Below are 26,083 nucleotides of genomic sequence, written 5' to 3' on the forward strand. Positions count from 1 at the left end.
ATTCCTAGGCGGGGACGGGTTAACACAAATCGATGGGAGGGAATATTAACTGTTACAAGGTAAGATTGGAAACCTGCATTGATGTTATATTGTTGATAGAAATTGAATGTGCTCTGTTTATTATATTTTTCCATTCTAGTCTCTGCTGTATAGTTCAAAAACGAGACCTTCAATTCCCGCTTTGATAGTATGGGATCCATTATTAAATCATGAAAAATATTCAACCATACAATGTTTTATACCAATGATGTATATGGTTCAGCCAAGGGACATTTGATCGGCGGTCGAGTTTAATACAATCAGTTATTACGTCCTGCGTAAACTTTGTCTCCTCCTTTGCCCAAATTGAACGCCATAAGGACAGGGGACGGAGGGCAATTAGGTCATTAACATAATACAAATCTAGTTCCTTATGTATTAACTCCGTTGAAGCCGTAGCTGGGGCACTGATTAATCTTTTTAAAAACACATTCTCCTTCCCCTGAACAGATTTGGCACTCTGTGCATCGTACCCCCAAACTCCGGCCCCATATATAGCTGAAGAAATGCATCTGGCGTTAAAAAGGGTTAGCATTTCATAAATTCTGCGATCCCCTAATTTAGCAGCACATCTAAAAATACAATTTTTATTCCTGGCCATTTTAAAAAGAACACTTTTTTGTTCATTTATCCATTTCCCATCTCCTGAAAAGGTGATGCCTAAATAACAGAAACTGTTAACAGATTCTAATCTCCCCCTTCTAAAAAAAAGGGTTTATATTTTCTTGGTTTCTTACCACACACCATGGTAACCGTCTTCCCTTTAATAATTTTTAATTTCCTGTTTTCAATAAATACGTGGAATTGATTAATTAAATGTTGCAGTCCATTGTGAGTCCTAGAAAGGAGGACCGCGTTGTCTGCGTATAAAAGGGCTGGGATAGGGTTACCGTTTATAGTTGGTGCATCTTCATTAATGTTTCTTAAAGTTGTATCAACATGATTAATAAAAAGAGAGAATAGTAGGGGGGCGAGTACGCATCCTTGACGGATGCCTCTCTTAACTTCAAAAAAAGGGGTGCACTCACCATCTGTTCCAAACCTTACTTTGCTTGATAAGTTATTATACAAACGGGCAAGCAGATGGATAATTTCAGTAGGGGCACCCATTGCCAGTAATGTGGGCCAGAGTAGTGCGTGTTCCACCAGATCAAACGCGGAACTCAAGTCGGCAAAACACAGGTAAAGATTACCAGGTTTACTTGCAGTTCACTTTTATATACTTGTTGTCATATAATGGTCTTGTTAATGTTTTTTTGGAATCAATAATTTCTAGTACCTTATATTACAGACTTGAATGTCTCCTTGGAAACTCTTCCTGAAACTGAAGATTAAAATCTACATGTGGTTATATAAAATCAAATATGTATTCTAAACAGAATTTTAACATGACTAAAAACAAACTTGAGTGTAAACTGAGTGTCATGGAGCATGACTTTATAAAAGAATATAATGTGAGAAAGGTGAGAATTAGTAGAAATTGGAAAGAAATGAGAAATACTTAATTTGAAGAAGAGGCTGAAGATAATTCAGATATTCGAGAATGCATCCTAGAGTGAGAGTGGAACAAGTAAAGGAAGGAGTAGTATGCATGGTATGTGAGAAGTCTCAGCACTCCAAGCCAGTTGAATTTGTGAGTGTGATAAATCGGGTTGTTGGTTGGGCTGCAAGTCCTGATCAAGTAACAGCCACAATCCCTTGCAGGGTGAACCACAGGAAGTCTCTAAATTAACCTGTGCTTAACCCTGGGTAGCTTGGCACAAAAAAGCAGTCAGGCTTAATTCAGAGGCAAAGTGTAAAGTATTTACGCAGTACACAAACAAAACAATCCCAAATCAACTTTTAAGAAATTGAGTAAACTTTAATACATTAATTGACCACCATAATGACAAAAATCCAATCATTAGAACAAGAATTATGATTATTAATTTTTTTTAGCAAAAACTAGTCCATAAAAGATCAAAGTGACAACAGCAGACAACTAGTTGCGTGAGACCGGGTCAAAGTAAAAAAATATGGCCGACTGCGATGGAGTACGGTTCAGATACAAGTGTTAGCTGTAGCCTGGTCAGCGCTTAGCTTTGGGCACAGACGTAATTCTGATAAAAAGTTTAATCATTGGTTGGCCTTTATTAGAAGCACTGGAGAAGATTCCTACATTCAGAATTGGGGCCTAATTATGATGTCGGCCTGTCGGTTGTGATTCGTCCCACATCTGAGGCTGCGGTATGACCGCCATAAAAAAGCAGTCAGAAACCGCCATGAACAGGCTGTCGGGAACAACATTTGGGGGCCCCTAGCATGGCCCCTGTCCACCCTTAGCCTCTGCTATGTGGCCTGGGGGGCACATGTGGTACTCCCCAAACATCCCCTTTTCAATTGTGGCTTGTACTGCGGCCATTTACCAGGCCACAGCACAGTCCACAATGGAAAAAGGGATGTTTAGGACTGCCTGCACTGCAGTCGTATCCTAATTGGCTGTCAGGGCCACCAACACCTTGTTGGACAGTCTCGAGCCCAAATCCATGGTGGTCGGATGCTCGTCGAAATGGAAGCTGAAAATCTCCAGAGGGACAAGGCAGAGGGCTATATCTGAAGACAGTTTCTTGAGGTCTGATGCCCTTTTTAAGAAGGGCTGTTCAATTCAACTGGTGATGCACACAGGCGGATAGGTGAGCAGGTTGGTCCCGGTCTCCTCCGGGTTGCCAGAGCAGTTTTTGGCAAAACATTTTCTGATTCCTCAGTTTTGGGCTTTGGCCACATGGGCACCTTTAGCATCACAACTAAGGGTCTATAACTGGTGGGACACCTGTTGGGGGTGCAGGACTCACCCAGGCTGTGTCCAGGTGTGGGTTCAAGATGATAGGAACCTTTTATGTCCCTGAGGCCCTGAACAGAAGTCTTGGAGTCACTCTGGTAGTCCTGGGTATAGATGAAGATGTAGGACTCAACAGCACGGTTAGCTTCTGTGGGTTCAAAGTAGGCTTCAGGAAGCAAAGCAGTCCTTTCAAGTACAGCAGCAATCTAGCAGAGTGCACAGCAGGTCACAGCAACAGGCGCACTCTGAGAGTCTTCCGCCCTTCAGAGTGAACTGAAGGGTTGGTGCCTGAGGTTGCCTTTTTATACACTAGTGCCCTGGTTCTGGAAGGTGGGAGAAGCCCCTTTGAAGTGCATGGAATTTCCTGCCTGCCCTGCCCTGGCTCCAAGCTGACTGCACTGACGAAGTAGGGTTGTTAGGCCCTTTGTGTGAAGGTAGAGCACAGGCTATTGAGCTGCAAGTAGGGCTGTGATAAGCTCAGACCCTCATCCGGCCAGCAGATGGCCCATTCAGGTACAACTAACCCCTTTATTGTGTGACCATCCGGGAGAAATTAACAAAGTCTCACTGTCAGCTACATCTAGTAATGTGACCCAAGACAGGCACAAAAGGCCTAAGGGCAAGAAAATGCTAACTTTGTAAAACTGGAATTTCCAAATTTGTAATGCAAAAAAACGACTTTTCCATTAAAGAGGATTACAATTCAATAGACACCAAATATGACATAGCAACCTACTCCCAATTGGAAATTACAGCTTAATAAATCTTATAAGGAATCCTTAATGTTATCCTACGGAAGAGGTGAGCCTCACGGTAATGAAAAACAAATTTAGGAGTATTTCACTACCAAGACATGTAAATCTTAAAAGTAAGCGTCCAGGGTTTTAGTTACACAGCACCCTGCCCTATGGGCTACCTAGGGCCTACCTTAGGGTGACTTATATGTAATAGAAGGGGAGTTTTAGGCTTGGCAAAAGGGCTTAAATATCAAGCTAACATGGCAGTTTAAAACTGCTTTCAGGCTACAGTGGAAGGTCTGGGGCATGTTTTGAGGTGCTACTCTGAGCTGGGGAGCTATTGGAATTATGGGGTTGAGCACCCTTGCTTAAGGGACAATCGCTAGGGGAGACAGGAGGACTGATAGGGCAACTATTTTGTAGGATATTCCTAGCATCCAATAGGTTTTTGGGGGAACAGGTGCCCACTAAAGCGCTCTGTAGCGGGACTGCATGACTGCATGACAACTAACCTGGGAAGCTGGTGCGGGATGAGGTTTGCGAACTGTGAAATGGAGAGGCCTGGGAGAATTAATAGGGAGAATGTTCAGTGTGTGTAATTTATGCTCCAGACTCTCTATAGTACTAACAACATGGTCCAGCCCTCCCTCCAGTTTGAACAGTCTCTCCTCAAAACCAAGTAGACAAGCCTCAAGGGACTAAACAATCCTTAAGGTTTTGTGGCAATGTCTTGCACCATAGTCACTGAGCCTGCAGTGGTCTAGATGTACTCCATCCATGGCTGTAGCCTTCCTACATTTCTTGTCCGTTTTAGTTTATGGGGGCAGCTGGGCTGTGTTGAAGGAAAATTTAGATTTTGACTTTGAGCCAGCAAGTACAGTCTGGACCTCCCGGACAACGACCTGAGTATTGTTAAGGGGCAATATTGGTCTGCAAATTTGGTTTTGACACAAATGACACAACCCTAGGCCTTTTAGAGTTAATCTGGGCCGAAGTCCTTCCAGTTAAAAGTGCCATGTCAGGGGGTTCACTAAGTATTGAAGCCGGAAGTGAGGCCAGTTGATCTTCCACCTGGGTGATTTCCTCCGACGAAGACCCCACAGTGGTATTTGTAAAAGCCAGGATGTTGTTCTGGGTTCTAGTCCTTTTTTCAGTGGTATTCACAATAGTTGCAGTACCATGATTGGGTTTAACTTGAAAACTAGCTAGATGCCTGTGCAAACAACCACTGCAAAGTGCACAGGTGTTAGCCGCAAGGTGAGTTTGTGTGGGAACTGGCAGTTAAGCACCGCAATACCCAGCTAAATGTAAATGTAGGATACTTGTAAAGTGTACAGCTGCCCATCACCGGGGCGTCCCGGCGCTGTATAACGCTGTGGAACCCTTCCTGGCTCTCCCTGTGAGATGCCCCTCCTGGGAACCCCCAAGGTGAAGCCAGGCATCCCAGTGTTGTAGGGGCCGTTGTGGAGATTAAGCAAGCTATTGCCCAGAGTTGCAGTGTGGGACCCCATCATTAGAGTAGGCGCTGAGGCGAGAATTATCGAGTCCGCAGACAATGAGCCCAAGACCCTGCCGCGTCGGGAATTGAACCCTGGTCCCGGGCCAGACCTCTGCATCAGGGTCTGCCGCTCCTCCAAAAAGCTAAAAGCTATGCACAAGGGGGTGGTAGGCTTCAACCTGATACAGGCGCATTATCACTCACCACTACAATATTGCACTATTGCACACCCGCTACATATATCCATACAACCACCAGTAAAACACTTTTACCTCTCCATCTAAAAAAAGACAATATGAAGTTATGACTAACTATGAACATAATGCCCGAATGCATGCTCACTGCCACTAAATGACACGGTTAAATACCAGTTTTTGGTTACAAAATAAAGCCCAAAAATCCCTGAATTTCTCTGCTTTGGCTGGCTTGACAAATTATAGTCCTGACACGCAAATCATAACTCACACTCCAAATGCAATGCTTATGCTCACACAATATTTATAACAATAAATAAGAAAAAAAACACATCTTTAAATTTCGATGCCTAGACAAAATGATATGACTGAACTGTGAAGGCACTTTACCTGGGATTTTGTTCTAAGGACAGAGCACAAGGAATTCAAGGGGAACGGCAGGAAAGTAAGACAAATAACTTTGAGAGGCAGTTGGGCGATTGGGACCAGTCGCAGAGCACAAGACAAATGGAAACACGAAACTAAGCTCCCAGTCCAACAAAAGCACTTAGTAATTGCACTTTATTAGAACCTTTGATCCTTATGTTTGGGCCGGTTCTGGACTATGGCTCTCCTTCTATAATTTTTTTTAATTTGTACTACTTTTATTACTGTATTGCAATGGTTTTAATTAACTTATGCAAGCAAATAAATACATTCAAAATTCTTACTGAAAACAGTCTCATGTCATTCATGACTTTAATGCTAAGGGAATATGTCATGTCACTAGTGAGATCATTTATGTCATTGTGAAGTTATCTGTTGCATCAAGGGTCAGATCGCAAGCATTGGATTGCATTTGGTGTGTGTGTTGATGACAGGTGTGTGAGCTATGGCTTGAAGAGCTACCCAGTATTCCACAGCTGAGGAAGTACAGTTTTTTGTTTTTATTTTGTAACCACCCTAAAAAAAATGTCAAGAGGGTAATAAGGAGACAGGAGAAGAATCTTCTAAATCCCAGAGATGTGTTGGGGTCCCAGAGAGTCAGTTACTGTTCCCTAAAACAATCAAAAAGAGCACCGCACGGAAAGCGGTCCTTTCCTTCCTGGCCTCTTGAGAGTCCAACCACCCACTTCCAAGAATCCGTACATCTGAACTGACGGTGGTCTGGGAAGGTTTTGGTTGTATATGAAGTAACGGCCGTTCTTGTCACTGACACAACAACAAGTTGATGAATGGAATGCTTGAATGGATCTCAGCTACTGGCAATCACTCGGGCGAGTGTTCTGGGTCAGGGAGGACCTACCCTCACAGTTACAGCTCGACTGTTCCCATTGGAGCAGGGTCAAATGATTTGCATATGGCTGGGTACAATCTGAGGTGGCGTGGTGTGCAAAATAACAATGGATTGGGATGTGACCCATAGTAATTTCTAGTGCTTGAGATTAATTCAAGCAATCCATCCATCACTTTTTGTGGACTTCAGGGTGTTGTCAGTGAGCCAGATTCCTAAATGAACCGTAAAAGCAAGGGGTGAATGTAAGAGAGGTGGGTTCCTGCCACGATGGAAGTCGTATTAAGCACCGAAAGTGTGTGTTTAGAGGCTGGATGAGGCATAGAAATACTGATGGAACAGGCTGCTGTTTACAGGTTTTAAAAGTTTGCAATGGAGGAGGCCAGCAGTTTGTTGTGAATTGTGAACTTTGTTCAGTTTCAACTAAAAGATAACAAGTATTTAGGTCCTTCCCCATATCCACCAGGCGAAGGGAACTCCCCCCTGAATAAATTATACCAAAATAAAGAGAATGTTCAAACACATGTTTGGAAGTGATGCTTACATACCAGAAGGACCAACAGGAAGTAGTAGAACTGGGTCTCCGACCCCTGCTGCAGCAGGTGCTTCATCTGGGAGGCGTTGGCAGTGAAGAGGGCCATGTCCAGGAAGCCCTGGGCCAGGGTCTTGGTTCTGGCATAGGTGTTAATGTTCCTGATCACCTGCAGCAGAGCACATGACATGACAGCAGGGGTGTTTAAACAAGCAGAACCCAGCATACCAAATTCGAAAACACTGCAGTCTTTTTTCAAAAGCCCCCCAACCCTCGGTAATTTAGTCTTCAATTCGTGCCGTGGTTTGAGTGTATCTGCTTGGTTTGTCTGTGGCGCCACTAGGGAGAGACATGTTTGAAACCTGTGGCTCTCCGTAGATTAACTAGGGAGCAGCAGTCCTCATTTTCTGGTAATTAAGTCAATTTCCAGTTGATAGCGGTACATCAGAGTTGCCCCTGCAGGTTACGCCGTCTGAATAAGCAATGTATATGGAAATGAAATCGGCCTGCTTGTAAATGAACCATAAATGAAAATCATTGTATGTAAATATGGCGCTCTGTGTGTGTCTGAATGTTCTCTAAACCCGACCTGTTCGACGCCTCCTGAGAACTGGAAATTGGTACCCCTGGCGTGTATAAGTACATCTGGCGCGAGCATGTTTTGCTGCGCGGCGCTTCTTTAAATCCCGCAATCACAAAAGCATAATAAGGGTAAATATTCATAAAACGAAACGACTGTGAACTGCATTCCAGCCCGTTCCAGTTAGACAACACGCACAACCAACCTTCCCCTTTTTATTTTATAATTTGCATTGATTATCCCGGGTAGAGTTCAGTTCTTTCATTACGAAGCTATTTTGGGAGTTACGGAAAATGTTGCTTTCATAATTGATTTGGCAAATCATTGTTGAGGGGCTTTTTTTCTGCTTGCGATGAAAACACCTGCACTTTGAATAAATCTCAGAGCTGCCTGACTCCTTGAATAGCTGGCTGCGGGACATTTTTCATTGTGTGCTTATGCCGTCCTGTCAGTCTGTCACAAAAATGAAAGCAAGGGTTCTTGACATGACATTTCGTTCACTAGCGCGCACTTTTTAGTGACTCCGAGATTTATGTTACATTAGGCAAAATCAAATATAAGGGAAGAAAGTACAAAAAGGCTCTAAATTTTGTCATATTTGAACATTTTATCATGGAACACAGTATAAACGTTTTCATATAAATGACGCAATTAATATTCCATTGTGTATAATGAGGCCAGGGGCTTTGTAGGCCATTGTCACAAAACAATGCAGGTCCCAATACAACCCTAATTTCATCTTCGTTATTTTTTGACACTAATTACTTTTTATTTGTTCTCCATTTAAGCCAGTTCTCTTTTGTTCCTTGTTCCCCCGTCACCATCACATGTGCAGCATTTTATCGATCCCTATCATATAGAAAGGCTGCCCCCATAGAGTCAAGAATGGAATATCTAACTAAATTTAACAAAGCTAAAATGGAAATGTATAAGAAGTAAAATAAAACCAAACACGCGAACAATAATGCCATAACCACAATAGGCTTCTTACAACGTGGTTCATGTTATTTCAGTCGAAGATTGCCTTAGGTTTTTGCACTGAAATTACTATTTGTCCAGTATGGATGTTATGTTATGTTATGTTATTAGATTTTTTAAGCGCAACAGCTGCCCCAGCAAAGGGGCGTCCCGGCGCTACCAGATCAAGAAACTGAGGCGGAGGCCATCCAGGAAACATCAAGGGGGAAGACTATGGTGATGGGAACAGAAAGGTTTTAATGGCCTTCCGGAAGTCTAGCATATTCTCAATGCCACGGATATAGGTCGGTAGAGAGTTCCATAATTTAGCTGCCAACACCTGGAAAGAACGGCCAACCATGCGGCATAGTTTGAAGCGCGGCACCTTCGCCAAATGTTGCCCCAGCGAGCGCAGACTTCGCTGCGGGACATACCAGGTCAACAGAGGGCGTAATAAGGCCGGGCTCTCAGTCTTCAGAATCTTAAAGGCCATCACAGGGCTTTAAACTGGATCCGAGATGAGATCGGTAGCCAGTGTAGTTTTTTCATTATAGCTCTGACAGAGCACCAACGAGGGAGCCCTATCAGAGTTCTTGCTGCCATATTTTGAACTCTTTGCAGTCGTAGGATGTCAGATTTATTAGCACCCAGAAGCAACACGCTGGCATAATCCAAGCGTGAGGATATCAAGGCTTGCAAGATGATCTGCCGCACCGTAGGTTCAAAATATTTCAGGATGGGTTTAAGGCCTCTCAGCAACCCCACGCAGGTAGCTGCCACTCTCTTCGTATGGGTCTGGAAGGTTAGTGAGGTGTCCATCCAGACTCCCAAGTTCTTAACAAGAGTCGTTGGTATTGGCATTTCGCCCAGCGATGCCGGCCACCAGTGCTCAGAACAGAGGGCGGTGTTCTTCCCTGCCTGCAGAACCTCGGTTTTGCTGGTGTTGAGCTGCAAATAGTTGTCCGTCATCCACTGGGCAACAGCTGTCATTCAATCTCTAAACCTGGTAGCCGAGTCAGATGGCCCTTCGGATAAAGTGATGACCAGCTGGGTATCGTCTGCATACGATACCAGCGTAAGGCCCCACTTTTTTGCTACGTCGGCCAGGGGTTGCACATATTCAATTCAATTCAATTAAATTCAATTGATTTATATAGCGCGCTACATACCCAGAGGGTCTCAAGGCGCTTAGAGAAGGGTGGGGAATTACAGGTCGAAAATCCATGTTTTAAGTTGCTTTCTGAATGCTAGGTGGTTCTGAGTGAGGCGAAGGTGAATGGGAAGTAAGTTCCAGGTTTTAGCCGCCAGGTAGGAGAAGGATCTTCCTCCCATGGTGGTTTTGTTGATGCGAGGTACAGCGGCAAGGGCTTGGTTGGAAGAGCGTAGCTGGCGGGAGGGGGTGTAGAAGGAAAGTCGTGTGTTGAGGCATTCGGGACCAAGTTCGTAGAGTGCTTTGTGTGCGTGGGTTAGGAGGCGGAATGTTATCCTCTTATTGATGGGGAGCCAGTGGAGGTTTTTCAGGTGGTCAGAAATGTGGTCTTTACGCGGGATGTCTAGTATGAGTCTGGCTGATGCGTTCTGGATGCGTTGGAGTTTTTTCTGAAGTTTTGCGGTGGTACCGGCGTATAGGGTGTTTCCGTAGTGCAGTCGGCTTGTAACCAGTGCGTGGGTGACTGTTTTCCTAGTTTCGGTGGGGATCCAGCGGAATGTTTTTTTGAGCATGCGAAGAATGTTGAAGCAAGATGATGAAACGGCGTTGACTTGTCTGGTCATCGAAAGTGAGGAGTCCAGGATGACGCCCAGGTTCCGTGCGTGGTCCGTCGGGATGGGTGCTTTTCCAAGGGCCTCTGGCCACCAAGAGTCGTCCCAGGCGGAGGGGGAGGTACCCAGGATAAGGACTTCTGTTTTGTCTGAATTCAGTTTCAGACGGCTGTGCTTCATCCACTTGGCTACTTCTTTCATCCCTTCATGTAGGTTGGCTTTGGCGGTGTTAGGGTCTTTGGTGAGTGAGAGGATCAGTTGAGTGTCATCCGCGTAGGAGATGATGTTGAGGTTGTGTTAGCGTGCGATGGCCGCGAGGGGGCTCATGTATACGTTGAAGAGGGTGGGGCTGAGAGATGATCCTTGTGGTACTCCGCAGATGACTTCAGTGGCCTCTGACTTGAATGGTAGGAGGCGGACTCTCTGAGTTCTACCGGCAAGGAACGAGGTAATCCATTCCAGTGCTTTTCCTTGGATTCCAATGTTTCTGAGGCGTTGTATAAGGGTGCTATGACAGACTGTGTCGAAGGCTGCGGAGAGGTCGAGGAGGATGAGGGCGACTGTGTCTCCATTGTCCAGTAAAGTTCGAATGTCGTCTGTTGCTGCGATGAGTACGGTCTCAGTGCTGTGTTTGGCTCGGAAGCCGGACTGTGAGGAGTCGAGGGATTTGTTGGTTTCGAGGAAGGCGGCAAGCTGATTGTTGACAGCTTTCTCGATGACTTTGGCCGGGAATGGAAGGAGAGAGATGGGGCGGTAGTTTTTGAGTTCGGTGGGGTCAGCTGTGGGTTTTTTCAGAAGGGCGCTGAGTTCGGCGTGTTTCCAGCTTTCCAGGAAGGTGGCGGAGTTGAGGGAGCAGTTGATGACGTCTCAGAGGTGTGGTGCTATGATGGAGTCTGCTTTGTTGAAGATGTGGTGAGGGCATGGGTCTGTAGGGGATCCTGAGTGGATGGAGTTCATCAGGCGGATGGTGTCCTCAGTGGAGATTGGGTTCCAGTCATTAAGGATGTTCAAGGGGGTGACGGTACGGCAGCAGGTTGGGTGGGTTGGTCTCCGGGTTGGTTGTCGAAGCTGTTGTGGATGTCTGCGATTTTGTCGTGGAAGAACGAGGCTAGGGAGTCGCAGAGGGTTTGCGAGGGAGTGATGTCGTTGGAGTTGGCGGTAGGGTTGGTAAACTCTTTGACGATGTTGAATAATTCCTTGCTGTTGTGGGCGTTGTTGTCTAGTCGGTCTTTGAATGCGTCTTTCTTGGCAGTCCGGATCAGTTGGTGGTGTATGCGGGTGGCGTTTTTGAAGGCGTCCCTGGTGCTGGAGTTTGGGTCTTTTTTCCAGGCCTTCTCGAAGGAGCGACAGAGTTTCTTGGATTTCTTAAGATCATTGTTGAACCAGGGGGCGTTTTTGCAGCCTAGTTTGATTTGACGTTTTTTCAGAGGTGCTAGGTGATCGGCGCTGTTGCCATTGAGTGAGGTTAATGGCTGCTTGGTTGGGATTCGAAGAGTGGGCAGGGGGGTTTTGAAGAAGTGATGAGGAGATCTGGTCGATGGTGATTTTGTTCCAGTTTCTTCGCAGAGTAGGTTGAGGATGGTTGTGTGTTGTGGTCTTTTTGTAGACAAAGTGAACGCAGCTGTGGTCCGTCCAGTGGAGAACTGTGGTGTGACTGAAGGAGATATGTTTGCTGGAGGTGAAGATAGGGTCGAGTGTGTGACCTGCGTGGTGAGTGGGGGTATTAACAAGTTGTTTGAGTCCGAGGTTGGCGAGATTATCCAGGAGGGTGGTGGTGTTGCTGTCGTTGCTCTTTTCCAGGTGGAAATTGAGGTCTCCCAACAGAATGTATTCTTTGGAGGGGAGGGCGTGTGGGGTGATGAAGTCAGTGATGTCTTCACTGAATTGCATACGGGGTCCTGGTGGCCTGTAGAGGAGGGTACCTCTGAGTGTGGTCTTGGGGTCGGTGTGGATCTGGAAGTGAAGGTGTTCGGCGCTAGGGAGGTTGACGTCTGAGCTGGTTGAGATGCGGATGGAATTCTTATGGACGATAGCGATGCCTCCTCCTGTTTGGATGGTGCGGTCCTTACGAATGATTTTGTAGCCTTCCGGGATGGCGATGGTGATGTCTGGGGCTGAGGAGGCGTTCATCCATGTTTCTGTTAGGAAGGCGACGTCTGGAGAGATGGTGTTTAGTAGATTCCAAAGGTCGATGGCGTGTCTGTGGACCGAGCGGGTGTTGAGCAGGATGCATTTTAGGTGGTTGGTGTCAGTTCTCTGTTTGGTGTTCGTGGGTGAGGAGATGGTCTTGGTGCCGTCATACTTGCAGGAGTTGCATGTGAAGGGTCCATGGGTGTGTCCAGGAGCGGCTTGGGCGCAGTTGGGGAGTCGACCGGGGTTTAGTGCTAAGAGGGTGGAGGCGTCGTATGTAATGTGGGTGGGGTGGGTGGGACGGGGGCCAGGGGGTATAGCGCTGGGCGCGGTCCAGGCGCGGACGGGCGTAGACGGGCTTACCTTTGAAAAGTGATGGACTGAGTGCAGAGCCTTGTAGGACCCCCTGACCGATAGGGTGAGGCTTAGAGATGAATGGTGGAGCTGAGACCCGAAAGGATTTCTCCTCCTGGAATGATCAAAACCACTCTAGGGCGGATCCCGTGATCCCTATCACTTCCAGCCGAGACAAAAGGATGTCATGAGATACCGTGTCGAAGGCAGCACTGAGGTCTAATAAAATCAGAGCTGCACTCCGACCGGCGTCAAGGATCATCTTAAGATGTTCAGCTGTAGCAAGTAGGGCAGACTCAGTGCTGTGTCCCGGCCTGAACCCGTTTTGGGACGGGTCCAGGATATCATTGTTGTTCAGATAACGGGACAGCACTTCACTCACATGGGCTTCCGCAATCTTTGCAGCCTACGGAAGGAGAGAGATGGGCCTAAAGTTTTCTGGCTTAGAAGGGTCTAGAGAGGGCTTTTTAATAATGGGGGAGACCCAAGCCTGTTTCCAGGCTCTAGGTACCTTAGCAGAGGAGAAGGATAAATTAATGATGTCACCAAGCGGCCATTGGAAGTGCGCCAGGGACTCCAGAAATTGTGCTGGCCTCATTGGATCCGCTGGGGAACCCGATTTCACCTTCCTACAGAGTTTACCTAGCTCAGTATCAAAAGTTTTAAGGATGATTTCCAAGATAGGGCCATCCACCCTAGCTTCGCTAGTGATTTGAGGGCTTGATACGTATTGTGGGAAGGTCTTATAGATCTTTTGCACTTTTTCAATTAAAAAAGTGGCTAGTTCCTCACAGTGCTGTATTGAAGATATTTTAGATGCTGTACTTCTGGGGTTCTTTAGTTCTTGTTGATCTAAAGGTCACTGTTTTCTATCTGCGCTAGCACAAATGCCACAAATATGCACACTTTCCACACTATAGATAATTTCACCAAAATATTAAATATATTAACCAGAGACAATTAGGTGTGTGATGGTGAATCTAGGAAAAAAGGGGTAAAAATAGACTTAATTACTTCAGTATTGGCTTATACGCCATCATAGGAAGACAAAAGTATGGCACTACTTGAAATGTGTGGTAGAATGACGTTTCACAAATGTGGCATAGGTTATCCAAGAATTAAAAAAAAACAGTGGAGCAGAGTGGAGTGAAACGTGGACAAATCACAAGTGATATTGAAAGTTGGTTATACGAACCAGGGGCTGTTCAGCGGTATCATTTTAGAAACAGTTATAAAGTGAAGAAGAAGATCCTGGCAGGTGAAGGTGACTTTTAAGGCCAAGGCATGGGTAAAAAAAGGCTCCATTCAACAGTTTATACGAGTCTTTTCTTCAAGCTAAAGTTCTCTCATGCAGTTACTGGTCTGAGACACAACTGGAACTGAATCAATGCTTTTGAGGTACCTCGACAGCCCTCATTCAAGATCTTGAAAAAAGGTAAAGTTTCAAACCACTTTTGAGTGTCAAGCGGAAATGCTTCACAGATAGGTTTGAAAGAGGTGTGGTGCTTTTGACATAGCTCAACAGGTCTCAGGTTTTTGTTGGACTCTGCAGACAAGTGAAAGAGGCTATGACAGTACATGTTCCAGTGATAGCGCACCTAGCGATACCATCCCTGTTTCACTCTGTTTCAAACACAGAACCCAGGGGCAAGAGTTCTGGGTTTTGTGAGGTTCTTCATTTGCTCTCAGTAAGAAACTTTCTAGGCTTGGCTGATAAATTGCAACTTGCCTTTTGACTAGATTTGTACCATCACGGTCAGGCACTGTTTTTCTGCTCACCAGCAGAGGCAGTAGAAGATCATCCCACAAGTTCAGTGGCACAGCAGAGCATCCCCCTTCTCATGGGTCAGCGGGCTGATAGTCTAGCTTTGAAAGCAATCTTCAGTCGAGTTGAGATCCTTCACATGCAATAATTCTCTCCAGCAGAGGTTGACCTTAATGATGTTTATGAGGGTGGCATTATGCAGAAAAATACCAAAACTTAATTTGCGTGATTTCATGCCCCAACATGTTACTTAGGCAATCTCAAATTCACAACCATGGTACCATGTCCCTCTCAAGGATCACTTCTATCAGTAAGGGAAGCAATAAAGCTCCAACGTGAGACTTTCCTATCAGCAAAACATTCGGACAGCCCAAACCTAGGAGCAAAGGACTGGTCCATTCCTCACATAGAGAAATCACTTTAAGCATTAGGAGGCATGTGCAGTGCTTCATTTCATTTCCATGTTAATTAAGAGGGACAAAAGCCATGTGTTGAAGCACTTTACCTACAACTTTGTGAAATTTTGAGCCATTACCTTCCCTTGCTTACCGTGGAAATATTCTAACTCCATTCTTTTTGTTGGGATTCCAAGGTTTGAATGTCCATGCTCTGGAGAAAGTCAACACGCATATGCGATTCTGCGAATTCTGTGAATTTTTTCATGGTCATCCCTCACAATAGCCATTTGTTCAATTCTCTAACTCTAAACTTCAGGCTGCAGAAAATTTGCCACATCTCTGAAATGTCCACGGTTGGAAGCTCCATCTGCAGAAGCAAATGTTTGTGATTATGCGTGAATCAGGGAACGCGGAATAATACTCGTAGATGATTCTTTTGTACACCCTAAATGTGGCATAGGAGAACAAAAAAGTCAGTCAAGCGGGCCGCATACACATAACATTGCATCTTATATAGCTCAAATTGATCTATTGATGTCCCCCTATTTTATTGTCATGTTAAACTTGTTGTGTTTTTATGTACTTTTATGATTGTTTTTAATGATCAAATAAAGGTTTCCAAACTGAACTGAACTGATCTATTTCACAGAAATTAGAATCAAGTTATTCCATCCCTAGGCAAATGAAAATATAATCACGTATCATTGGTCTTCAGTCTCTCAATTCAAGCACAAGAGCCTACAGCATTTGTTTGCAATTAGATTGTTTTAATCAAATTAATTAATTTCAGCACATACACTAACGGAGCAGCCTAGAACATTTTTTAGGTTCAATATTGCGGAAGTGGATTATTAAACTGGTATGAATACAGTGGATTTATGTTCATGATATATACAGGCGCGGATGCTCGGGCAATTGAGCCTTTCTATTTCATGAGTTCATGAAATGAGTTCAGCTGAACCGTGTCGCTATTAGGTCTAGCTATGACATGCTAACTCATGACACATCCTTTGTGCATACATTTGTTGACATGAGATAGCACATTTAAGCAGGAATTATTTGCTTTGTCAATACATGTTTTTGTAGCATTCTGGGCAGTCTGTCGAAGTCCACTTTGGTGATTGATTATCCTGGATCCAGCCCAGTCTGTGAGAGAATATCCTGGATTTGAGAAAAGGGGAAAAATCTAGCACACAAGCCTGCACGAGTAGGCATAAATATGGGGGTAAAATTAAGAACTTGCGAGTGCATGGGTTAAAGAACTTGGCAATAAGAGTTGGGAGGACTAAAACATTGATCCTCTGTACTCCATGCCCCTGAAAACCAATATGTGTGGTTACTTTGGCTTTCATGAGTGCCCCCTCACAATAGAAGGATCAATTGCTGAGACCTGCTATAACAAGGATCCATCCCAGCTGCAGAGAGGATCAAAAGCCCCAGAAGGGATGAGGATCAATGGTCCCTGAAGTTGCGTGCCAGCCTTGCTTCTGATACAATGGCTCCTTTTTTCACCCATTCTTCAGGGTTAAGTGTATTTTCGTGTGATTATTCTGTTTGCATTATAATTTACTGTACTCTAGCATGGCTCCTTGCTATTAATAGCCACCTCTGCAGAGAGAAAAACAATGTGGTTTGTTTAATTGTTTAGAAGGCAAGACATGGTCAAACAAGTGGATATTTATCCAATGACTTCTACTAGTCCAACCATTGTCAAAGAATTGTCCTTTCTGTCTACCCAATTAAAAACACTTCAATCCTGACCATGCTATTATAGTTCTGCATGCCCATGGAGATCTTCCACAGCACCTAAATCTTGACCATATATCCTGTTTAACTGAACTTCACACACAACTCCAACAGTGCGCCTAAATATTAACTTGCATAATCCCCACTTATTCATCTAATGCAGAAACCATGTAAGCCTTGGTGCCTGCAACTGCATATGGGAAGTTTGTGTTAAGTTTCTGTCTGCTCATTTGCGACTATTCAAGGGCAACAGAACCATAAGGCACATTATCTAAGGACAGCATGTTCATTCCCAAGAGAACGGACATGGATTTATTGGTCCAAAGTCGCTGATGGCCGGCATGATGTTCAGGAAATTCTAGTAGGGTTTCACAGGTTTAGAAGCAAGAAAGTGGGAAATGGGATATCTTCTAAACACTACACTAACCAGAGTTAGATAATCTTTAGACTTCTCACAAGAGCTGCGAAGCTAATTTGTGTCCCCACTTAGTATTAACCCCTCTAGCTCTGCTCCTACAATGCTATTAAATTTAGCTACAGTACAGTGCCACAAAGCAGGACCATACTGTACAATGTAATCATCAAGATCAAGCACCGGTTACAGCCAGAGAGCTGTTGAAACAGACCAGCCGAGGAAGAACCAGAGAGATAAAGTGATTGTATTGACGTGCACACTGGACAAGAAAGGTGACACGTCCAGACCTTTGGAAAAGGGTAAGATCAAAGAGGTTCCAATAATCATAGGAGTCCCGATGGGAAAAATGTATCCATAATCATCAAAGGGGTAAGAGGGATAATAGGTAACGTGGGCGGCATAAATCCTCCACTCAATGCAATAGGAACTATCAAAAGCCAACATATACTGATGTAGCCTCAGCTGCATGATTGCCCTAATCAGCAGTCTGGCGTGGGAATTGTGATTGTGTTTGAGGTGGTCTGATCCCACACAATCCTAGGCACTTTCATTATTTGGAACTGCTCCATTTTCTTGAAAAATATATAGTCATGAAGGGAGAAGTGGGAAACCCATGGGAACGGCAGCACAACTTACGCAATACCTGTGCTGAAGGAAGTGCAGGTTTGATTATAGTTGTTCTGGCAATGAAATGCTCAGTGTCCTTCAGGCGAAATCCACAAAGCAGCATAAACAAAAGTCAAGCTCAAGTAGAACAAGCTGGAAAATGACCATGAACATATCAGAATAACAATGAAGCCGTGATGAGGAACGTGCAAGGCACAGCTAGACTATTAGGAAAAAAATCTAAATTGCTTACTAACTAAGCAACGCAGACCAAGACATTAAATATCAAACATCTTGAATTGTGCAAATAAACCTTAATTAATCAGAGAAATTTCAAAATTCATTGGTTAGTGAAATCTGTCAAAAAAGGCAAATTTAGGAAGTGGTTAAGAGGGCTGGAAATCGATACAGAGTTTACCAACAATTTGTTGTGGTCCTCTTCCCCTTGCAACAAGCCAAAAAGAGCCAGAAGTAAGTTGCCCCAAGTCCAGAAGGTCCTAGGCCACTGAGAAAACCCATACTCATTGTTTATATGTCTGAATAAATGGTTGGTTTGTATGACGAATTCCTTAATATTGCCCTTTGGAGTACAGAACATAGGTGCCTCCATAAAGAGAAAGGCTTGAGCTTTCCGACTTTGTGGTGTTGTATTTCTATCTAGGACCCTAATTCAATATTCCCGATTCATGCCCTTATGTGGTTATAATAAATAGTATCCTTATAAAGGCACTAGCAACCCGTCCCGACGTTGTCCGTGTATGAATTGCTGCCGGCCAGTAATATATTGTTTTGTAGGATTTCGTTTTGATAGCATTTCTTATCTGTGACAGGCCTGTGAAACGCTCCGATTCACAGTGCACTGCTGATGCACTTAAGAGTGCGCGTTCAGTAGTGTGTGAACTCAAGTTTCCCTACTTTATTTTTCCTTGCAATATTATATAGCGCGAACTCGACAACATGGCATGAGCACAAATTACATTAAAGAAGAACACATTAATTTGTGGTAGGCACGTGGAGACAAAGCGATTTGCCTGGAATCACAGGATGTTGAGCTTATGCCGAGATTTGAACGTAGCTCCCCAGCTCTAAAGTTCGCAATTCTAGAACTCGTGGCGGGAGGTGTGTCTAAAAGTGTATATCAGTGCTGGCCATCAATGAGAGAGACCTGTGCATTTTTCAAATCGGTGGTGAAAAAATACGAGTATGTTGCTGGAGATGTGGTTCGCCGTGCCACCAATGTACTTACCGGGGGAGGGTAAACACCCATTATTCTGCAACTTTCTTTCCGCATACCATCACTCTGCATACTTTCATTACGAAAGTACCATGACTCCGCAATGCCATTATAACGCATGGCATTACATTTTATATGCTTTTACCACGCATACATTTACAACGAAATTCGTTGTAAATGCATGAATTGTAAAAGCATGGTTTTTTTTTAATGTTTGGATAAGGTAAGTATGGGTATAGGGGTATATGTTTTGGGGTACTGAGGTATATGTTTTGGGGTGTTTGGGTATTTTAAGGGTTCAGATATAGTTTTGGGTTATGGGGTACAGGGGTAGTTTTAGGGTTTAGGGATAGGTATGGGTTTTGGGGTACAGGGGTATTTTTAGGGTTCAGGGCTAGGTTTGGGTTTTGTGGTATAGGAGTATTTTTAGGGTTCAGTGGTAGGTTTGGGTTTTTGGGTACAGGGGTATTTTAAAGGTTCAGGGCTAGGTTTTGGGTTTTGGGGTACAGGGGTATTTTTAGGGTTCAGGGCTAGGTTTGGGTTTTGGGGTACAGGGGTATTTTTTGGGTTCAGAGGTAGGTTTGGGTTTTGGGGTACAGGGGTATTTTAGGGTTCAGGGGTAGGTTTGGGTTTTGGGGCACAGGGGTATTTTTAGGGTTCATGGCTAGGTTTGGGTTTTGGGGTACAGGGGTATTTTTAGGGTTCAGGGCTAGGTTTGGTTTTTGGGGTACAGGGGTATTTTTAGGTTTCAGGGGTACGTTTGGGTTTTGAGGTACAGGGGTATTTATAGGGTTCAGGGCTAGGTTTGGGTTTTGTGGTATAGGAGTATTTTTAGGGTTCAGTGGTAGGTTTGGGTTTTTGGGTACAGGGGTATTTTAAAGGTTCAGGGCTAGGTTTGGGTTTTGGGGTACAGGGGTATTTTTAGGGTTCAGGGCTAGGTTTGGGTTTTGGGGTACAGGGGTATTTTAGGGCTCCGGGTAGGTTTGGGTTTTGGGGTATAGGGTTATTTTTATGGTTCAGGGCTAGGTTTGGGTTTTGGGGTACAGGGTTTTTTTATGGTTCAGAGGTAGGTTTGGGTTTTGGGGTACAGGGGTATTTTAAGGGTTCAGGGCTAGGTTTGGGTTTTGGGGTACAGGGGTATTTTTAGGGTTCAGAGGTAGGTTTGGGTTTTGGGGTACAGGGGTATTTTAAGGATTCAGGGCTAGGTTTGGGTTTTGGGGTACAGGGGTATTTTAGGGTTCAGGGGTAGCTTTGGGTTTTGGGGTATTTTTAGGGTTCATGGCTAGGTTTGGGTTTTGGGGTACAGGGGTATTTTTAGGGTTCAGGGCTAGGTTTGGTTTTTGGGGTACAGGGGTATTTTTAGGGTTCAGGGGTAGGTTTGGGTTTTGAGGTACAGGGGTATTTATAGGGTTCAGGGCTAGGTTTGGGTTTTGGGGTACAGGGGTATTTTTAGGGTTTAGGGATAGGTTTTGGTTTTGGGGTACAGGGTATATTTATAGGGTTAAGATGGGTTAGTGTTTAAGGGTGTTGGGGTATTTTAAGGAGTAAGGGTGGGTTATGAATATGGGGTGCAGGGGTATTTAAAGGGAGCAGGGTGGGATTAGCACACGATAAAAGACATGGCATAAAGGGCGGAACGTACCACACGCCCCCAGCGTTTGTCACGCCCCCAGCACACGCCCACAGCACAATGCAGACACGCCCACAAGGGACTACTTTGCTGGCACGGTTCTTTTACCTTTTAAATGTATATGGTGGGCGTCTGCATAGCCTATGTCCTTCTGCTGCAGCTGCCCTTTCCAACGCTGTATTGGGTGTTGTGATTGGTGCTGTACTTTTTGAGTTTACCCGCCTCAAAGGTTTTTTAGGCTGTCTCTTTATATTATTAGTATGAATAAGAATCATATCCATATTTAGTAATAGCCCATGCAGTCCAAAGCACGGCAAGGCTACTCCCATAGACTCCTAGAAAGCACAACGCGTTCTTTAAACAAACCAAGCCTTCAGCAGCCCGGGAATTCCCCCCCTGCTTTTGTTTTGATTTGCACAAGAACTCCTGGAGTCCAGAAAGAACTGTTAGTTCTTAGTGACGTCTTATGTCCAACCTTACGTCAAACCCGGCACCTTTCAGGTATAAATATACCAACGTTGCCTGAAGCAAACACACGGTGGTGTGGAGCAGAGCGGTTATCTACTTATCCGGAGCCCAGCTGATGCGAGAGCCGAAGGAAACCGCCCCTCCCTTTTTGATGCGCTGGAGAAGCTGCCTTTTCTCATGCCGGGAAATCCAGCTCCGGTGTTCCCAAGTCACCCTCGCGGGTTGCTGGGAGATCCAGTCCTGAGAAGTGAGATACAAGACCTCCTTCCTTCTAGAACCAAGGTACGGAGCTCATTAAAACCTTAGAGAGAATTCTTGATTCCTATACTTGGCAAAAAACCCAACTTAACTTACAAACTGCAACTTACTTACTCGTTCCCATGTATTAGGCTTAGGTCAGGTACACTGGGGTAGGCGTATCTTAGAAGCACCAGTTGAGTTTGTTAGTCAATGTTTTTATGTATGTATATATTTTATCCATTTTAAAGTATCATATGGCTAAGAAACCATATCAATGCTTTTACAGTATTATTTCATAATACTACTTTTACTGTATGCACTTTACTTTTTGATAAGTATTGCAATTATGGCAATTCATTTCTCTTCCATGAGAAAGAAGACTGCTCAATAAAATAACACCTTTTTATTGAAAACGCCCGTCTCTCTATTTCTCTGCACTCTGGTGGAACTAAGCATGCACGATTGACTGAGTGAAATAGCTGCCTATTGTTTTCACACGACTCTAGAGATACACTCTTTATTCTGAGGGAGCAAAGTTGTCATGTTTATGCGGTTGTCAGAAACTGAATCCATTCTTGTCTAATCAGGGAAGTTCACTCCTCCAATGTTCATTCGAGAAAGTTTCTAGTGACCTCTGAGCTAGCTGGCAAACCTAAATTAAGTCTAACATAGTCAGCAGAGACCTAGATGACCTTAGTCCTACGTCTACACTGCTGTTTATGTTATTCCAATGCGCAGAGTCTATTGGGAAAATAGGAACTACACTACAGTGGATTTGTCTTGCAATTCATTATTGTGATATTGTGGCACAGCCGTCACTTTTAACTCCTTGCAGCAATTTGTAGAGTCTGCCTGCCTCGGGAATAATTTTTCCTCAGGGGGATGTGGAGTTAAGATTAGTACATCTACACTTACCAAAATATACTTACTTTTAGTTGCCAGTATTTTTGCTATAATATTTTTAGCATAATCTTTCTTAAGTTGAGATTCTGGCATGCAACTGTTGCAACAGTGGTAGAAGGCGCTGTGAGGTGTACTGTGATGAGCATCAGTCTAGTTTTTGAAACCATTTTAATTAAAATTTAACATCAGCAGACATTATACAGAGTCCAATCATGACGCTTAGTGTTACATAATATGAAATCTATTATAGTGGTGTACAGTGTATATGGTACCTATTGCATATTGGCGGGAACAATTGGTTCGGTAAAACAGTAGAAGGGCCATGGACAGGGATAGTGTTACAGCCTAAGGTGATGCTGCAAAGGTAATGGGGCCCGACTGCTACTAAGGTGCTTAACTAAACTAATGCAACACTGGTAGACCGGTTTAGTGTTCAGGCGCTAGCGATGATGCTTCATTTGGCTCGTGCCGGATTCTGTGATACAGTGACCGTGGGTGTTGTCAAGGGGATGACAGGTTAGAATAGGTTTGTGGGGTAGAAGCCAATAGAAGGGGGCAGCTAGTGTAAAGGCAGCCTTTGGATGTCAGGGGCGAGTCGGAACCAAGAGGCCTATTGGGCCACCGGAGTGGGAGGGGGTAATTCAAGGCAAAGATGTTTCATCAACGAGTATTACTAGAAGGAACATACGCAAAGCGTCCCGTTCGCAACAATGGGGTGTCTGCGAAGGCGAAAGCAAGCTTCTTCTCTTTGGAGGGCCACCCCAACTTAGTGGTATCTTAACACCGGGCTGAAATTTCTTTTCCTCAAAGTGTTTGTTGCTTTCCACACAGCGTGTGCGCAGTAATGTGCTGTTCTCTCAGCACTGTGTTCCGTGGTTCCGATTTCTCTGGGTAGTATCTATGTTGAGGTGCACAGACTTAATATCGAAAATTAAATTTAGAGTTCCGAAATGAAGAAACAGTATTTCACACTACAAATTATAATGGGAAAGATAAACATGGGAAAGGGCAAGGGCTGACCTGGTCTGTGGATTGGGTCAATTCCTTCAAAGAAGCAGTGAACGGGATGCAAAACCAGTGAGTGGCTAAACAAGGAAGAGAAACGTCACTGAGCACAATCAGTCCTGAACCTCAGGAGGTGGCCACGAGTTTAAATAGGGAGCTGGAAAGGCTCGTAGGCTGCAAGGAATTAGTATTGGACAATGCACATGGCAGGCTTTGAGGAAATGCGCGAGGCACTATGGAAACATGAGTGGATTTTTTTAATAATGCGAAGAAATAACGGGTCATATGTGACATTCAGGAGGACTCCCAAGACCTGGCTCTTCGGCTGAACAGAGCTATGGACCCCAACGCTCCCCCCCCCCTTCAGCGCCTTAAGACCCTCACTCATAAAGTGTATCCATAATTGATTTCCATGATTGGGTGAGTAGAGCGCTTACAATCCCCTGATTGATTGATATGTACGACAAAGTGGTGGAGCGTGTCGTTAGCCTACTGGGCTTAACGACACACTCTGCCACTTCTGAAGCGCAAGGCTGCACCATATTTACAAGAATGTGGTGCAGCCTCACGTTTCCCCCTGCGATGGCGCTAAGTTTCACAACTTAACACCAAAGCAGGCACCTTTGCACCAGAGTGTAAGGGTGTCTGTGTGCAGGAGAGGATTGGTTATGGGTAGGAAGGTTCCCTTCCTGCACATAACCAATCCTAAAATGGCACTTTGTAACTTCATGCAGCACATATGTAAGTTACAAAATTGCATTTTTGAAAAGGTTTGTTTATGTACAGGAAGGGTCACCGTCCTGTATATAAACAAACCATGGCATTTTGCTTTTTCCATGTATGCTGCACAAGTCAGCACACATGAGAAAAGCAAAGCGGAGGAGAAATAATGCATTTCTCCTCTTTTCGCTACCTAAAGACCAGGGTTTTTCTGGTCTTAATTTTGGTGCTGCCTCCTATGTACGCCACCCTCGTACAAAGGGGGCAGCATCAAATACAACGGGTGTTGCGGAGGAACACCCACTACAACACCCACCGCACGCCCCTTTCACGCTAAACATAGCGTGAAAGGGTGCCTTATGTACAAAGCAGCGTTAAGCCACGTTAAGTGCCTCAACGCTGCCTTGTACATAAGGCAAGGACCCTATTGCCATGGAAACGTCACAAAAAGTGACATTCCCGTGGCGATAGGGGCTGGTACATATGCCCCAAAATGTTTTATTCATTGCCACTATTCAAGGAGAGAGCTCTATCACCTAGAGCAGCTCTCTGTGCCACCACCACCAACCTTCCCAGGTGAGGAGGGGCAGCATGTAGGCACAGGAGTATGGGGGCACAGGGGTGACAACAGTCTGTTTTGCAAGCCCCATGGACGTCTCTGTATCTTGAAGGCTGTGGGGCAGTGGACAGATACTCAACAAGTTAAACCAAACAAGATCAGCACAACTGAAGTGGAAAATTTGCATCGGAAATGTCCACTGCAGCTGCAAGAGAGGCACAACAAACAGAAACATGGAAGCTGTTAGATCTGGCTCCTTGGCGTGAGTCTTCCTTCCACTTTTTGCTGATGTGCTCAGATGTTTTTGCTGGTGTTCGATGCTCAGGGCACTGCGCCACGGCCAACCCGTGCCGCAGTGCAAGTGCTCCCTATATAAAGTGTATCCATAATTGATTTCCATGATTGGCTTATTTGGTTTACTGTCGGTCCCCAGTAACGTGCACCAGGAGTGCTGGGGCTTGTAGATACAAATGCCGCTAGCGGGCCTGCAGCACTGGTTGTGCCACCCACCGAAGTGGCCTCGTAAAAGATGTCTCGGGTCTGCCTGGTACTGTCACGCTGACTGTGCAAGTGCCCACACTTGCCAGTCCATAAACCTTCCCTAACCTTCATATCAGTCACCCCTATGGTAGTCCCAAGGGCAGGGTGCATTGTAAGCGTAAGGTAGGACAGGCCCTGATGTGTGTGGCATGTCCTAGTAGTGAATTACCGCCCTTTTTCGTTCTTCACTATTGAAGTGTTGCCTGTTCTCTTAGGCCAAGCTGAGCGGCTGGAACTATTACACGCTATAGCCCCGGCCGGCTCAGGGAACCCGGTGGCATGTCGAGTTTGGTATGCCTGAACTCAGAATAATAAAATACTTCCTTTAGCAAGGTTTATTTTAATATCCTGTGTTTGCAACTGCTACTTTTAGAAAGTTAGCATTTGCTCGCCTGACTATTTCAGCCGCCTCTGCCAGGATGTGTATCTGCTGTCTGGGTTTGTGTGAGTGGCAGGGCTGGGGAATTCCCGGGGACCGTCGGGGTTACCAGGTGGTGAATATGGTGCTTACGCCAGGATGGGTGGGCGGAGTAGTCCTAGACTCTGAATAGGGTTGTGATCCACCACCACAATGTTGGCTCCACCTCCTGCAGAGCGTCTGATGTCCCTGCCCTGCACCCTGAAAGAAGACGGCAGCGTCCTGTCAACAGAGTACTCCAAAACCGTGTTGAACCAGGCTCAGGCCCCCTGGCCTGCCAACACAAAAGAAACCGAGTATAAAGGTAGGAGCCCTGCTCCTAAGAAATTAGATCCAGTTTTGACCACGACGAACCTCTGCCTGACTAGAAGGACCAAGAGAAGCTGAGGAGAAGGAAACCTGCAGTGGGGCCTTGCTGAGGATAGAGAGGAAAAGACCAGAAAGGACTTTGAAGACTTGTGCCTGAAACTATCTCCAAGGGCTTGATCACGAGCTTGCCCCCTGAACGGAACCCCAGGACCATTGGGTTCTATTCTGCCTGTGCCCGTTTGCTGTTGGGCCTT

At 45.0% G+C, this 26,083-nt stretch overlaps 1 protein-coding gene across 1 annotated transcript in view; it reads right to left on the reverse strand.

Annotated features, from left to right (window-relative positions):
- The window catches only part of LOC147674031 (ninjurin-1-like), a 282,026-nt gene that overhangs the window by 153,596 nt on the left and 102,347 nt on the right, over window positions 1–26,083 (reverse strand). The window contains exon 2 of the mRNA XM_086946447.1: window positions 7,108–7,260. Coding sequence (XP_086802573.1) covers window positions 7,108–7,260 — 153 coding nt within the window. The remainder of the gene's footprint in view (window positions 1–7,107; window positions 7,261–26,083) is intronic.

The sequence above is a fragment of the Lissotriton vulgaris genome, chromosome 12 (assembly GCF_964263255.1).
Source record: "Lissotriton vulgaris chromosome 12, aLisVul1.2, whole genome shotgun sequence".
NCBI lineage: Eukaryota > Metazoa > Chordata > Amphibia > Caudata > Salamandridae > Lissotriton > Lissotriton vulgaris.